Here is a 2,444-nt window from a genome sequence, read left to right as displayed (position 1 = left end):
AAATACTTTTTAAGGGGTGACCCAAATTAGGATTGGGTGACCTTTTTTGTCCCATAGTGCATGGCCCCCAATTAGAAGTTATGGCTCCCAATTAAGCTAGGTTTTATATCTTCCGACCAAAAAGAAAGGACTAATACCGTCTTTGTACATATTTGAACGCTTTGTTTTTAGCTTAAAAGCCTCCTTACAGAGGTTTTGTAAATGATACTCTATCTTTCTGTTTACAAATCGGCAACTTCTTGCAAATTACCGATTACATTACATGTGACTCGAATTAAACTCGATTCAGGAAGTCAGGATTAGTACGCTTTGTTGCTCGGATCGGACCAATGAATTTAGTCCGTAAAATTGTTGCTCCTTATCTCCATGATCCCTCTCATTCATATTCGCAAACACCAGTACGAATAATTTCGTGTATATCCTCCTCACCCACTACCATTAGTACATCTGTGTATAATATACACCACACTGAATTATGGGACATGTCAGTAAACACAATCAAGTACCACCAGACAAAATGGCCCAAACTTTCATAACCCCCCTACTCACCCATACTACCCACACGCTTCAATCACTTTCACTAGTCAACTATTTCAATAAAATCCAAACCGCTTCTTTGCCATACACGTGTCGATACCTCAATGGTTGATTCTTTGAACTCGTCTCTCTCCTTTCCCTCCTTTATATACTTCACTACAAACAGGAAAGAAATTAGTCACTTCAAAATCACATTTTCACAAAATCACATTCACAAGAATCACAAATTCAACCTCTGAATATTTTTGGAAGAAACAAAGTTAACTAGAAAAGGAAATTTTTTAATGGATACGTTGCCGATAAAGTTACCGGAATCTGATACCAAAGGTTTGATGAATTTCAAGGAGACGGAATTAACTTTAGGTTTGCCTGGTGAATCAAGAACAAGTGACAGGGAAAATCTCAATGGAGAAGGAAAAATGAATAATCTGAAACGTGGATTTTCTGAAACAATTGATCTCAAGCTCGGAACTGATAAAGATTGTCGTGGCGACGATGAAATTCAGTCGGAAATTCAGAGATCTGGAAAAGTTCCTGCTCGCAAGTAAGTTTTTTTTTAATCCTTTTCATGGAACAATTTAATTTGAGTATTTATTTTTAATTTTTTTCTATATTTTTAGTTTAAAGAGATTTATGAGAATTTTGTTGTTGTTTTTTAGGGCACAGGTTGTTGGGTGGCCGCCGGTGAGGTCATTTAGAAAGAATATTACCACGAAGAAGACGAGTTGTACGTATGTTAAAGTAGGATTAGATGGAGCACCTTATTTAAGGAAAGTGGATCTGGAGATGTATGCTTCTTATCAAGAACTTCTTGATGCTGTTGAAAAAATGTTCACCATTACTCGTAAGTAAATTATTTTTTTGGACATGATATGATTTCTGTGAATTATTTATGGTGTTTTAGGGCTAATTTTCTATTTTTCTTGTTGATTTATAGGTAATCAAAATAAATTAATGGATCCAGTAAATGGAACTGAATATGTACCAACTTATGAAGATAAAGATGGTGATTGGATGTTAGTCGGTGATGTTCCATGGAAGTAAGTATAGCTTACTAATTTACAGATCTTACCACTAGTTCAGATGCTTGACTGCAGTTAATTAACAGATAATTATTTCTTAATTTTCAGGATGTTTGTTGAATCATGTAGAAGAATCCGATTAATGAAAAGTTCAGAGGCAGGTTGTTTAGGTAAGAAATTTACGCATTAGATTGTAGACAAGTTTTTGATTTAGATCTTATGTTGTCAAGTAATTAGATTCCTTGGACTAATGATTTTTTTGTTTGATGTGCAGCTCCCAGAACACCTCCTAAATGCACATGAAGAAGAGAAGGAGAAACTAATGATGTTTGCAAAGGTGCAGATTTGTACAGAGATTGGATCTGCCTTTTGGCCTAGTTTTGAGGAACAATTATATTTTTATTGTTCCCAATTCCTTTCTTTTTTGTTTTAGTATATCAGAGGGGAGGAGTAGACTATTATAGAGAGAGTGAGAACTGAGAAGAAGAAAATAAAGACTAATTTAAGATCTGCCTGTAACGTTTAATTAATCTAGGGTTTTAATTAATTTTTTGTTATTGTGGGAGAATTATTCATATATAAATATATGTATGTAGTTATTATACTCAGAAAACATTTTTAAGTTATTGAATTCATGCTTTGGTTAACTTCAATCACCGTCGATCCATTTGAGTGATTTAAGGTTACGTTTTGATTTTCATTGACCATGCTCATTTCTGCTGTTTGGGGGTGCTTTTGATGCCTGAAATTTTGATTTGTGTCCGTTGGACACCCAGCCGATTACGAATAGCTTCTTTTTTTGTTCTTTGCATTAGCAAATTCGTTATCTTTCTGTGTGGGATTAGTTATGGTCAATTGGTGTCAAGCGGGAAAGATTTATAATTT

General features: G+C 34.6%; 1 protein-coding gene across 1 annotated transcript; it reads left to right on the top strand.

Moving 5' to 3' along the window:
* The first annotated feature begins 718 nt into the window (after positions 1–718).
* LOC113299716 (auxin-responsive protein IAA14-like) lies at positions 719–2,206 on the top strand. Its single transcript, XM_026548790.1, has 5 exons — positions 719–1,081; positions 1,197–1,381; positions 1,475–1,577; positions 1,668–1,729; positions 1,834–2,206. The coding sequence occupies exons 1-5, from the start codon at positions 822–824 to the stop codon at positions 1,860–1,862; spliced, it is 639 nt and encodes a 212-aa protein (XP_026404575.1). The 5' UTR covers positions 719–821; the 3' UTR covers positions 1,863–2,206.
* The last annotated feature ends 238 nt before the right edge of the window (positions 2,207–2,444 follow it).

The sequence above is a fragment of the Papaver somniferum genome, chromosome 7 (genome assembly GCF_003573695.1).
Source record: "Papaver somniferum cultivar HN1 chromosome 7, ASM357369v1, whole genome shotgun sequence".
Classification (NCBI taxonomy): Eukaryota; Viridiplantae; Streptophyta; class Magnoliopsida; order Ranunculales; family Papaveraceae; genus Papaver; species Papaver somniferum.
This window is presented reverse-complemented; position numbering and strand designations above follow the sequence as displayed.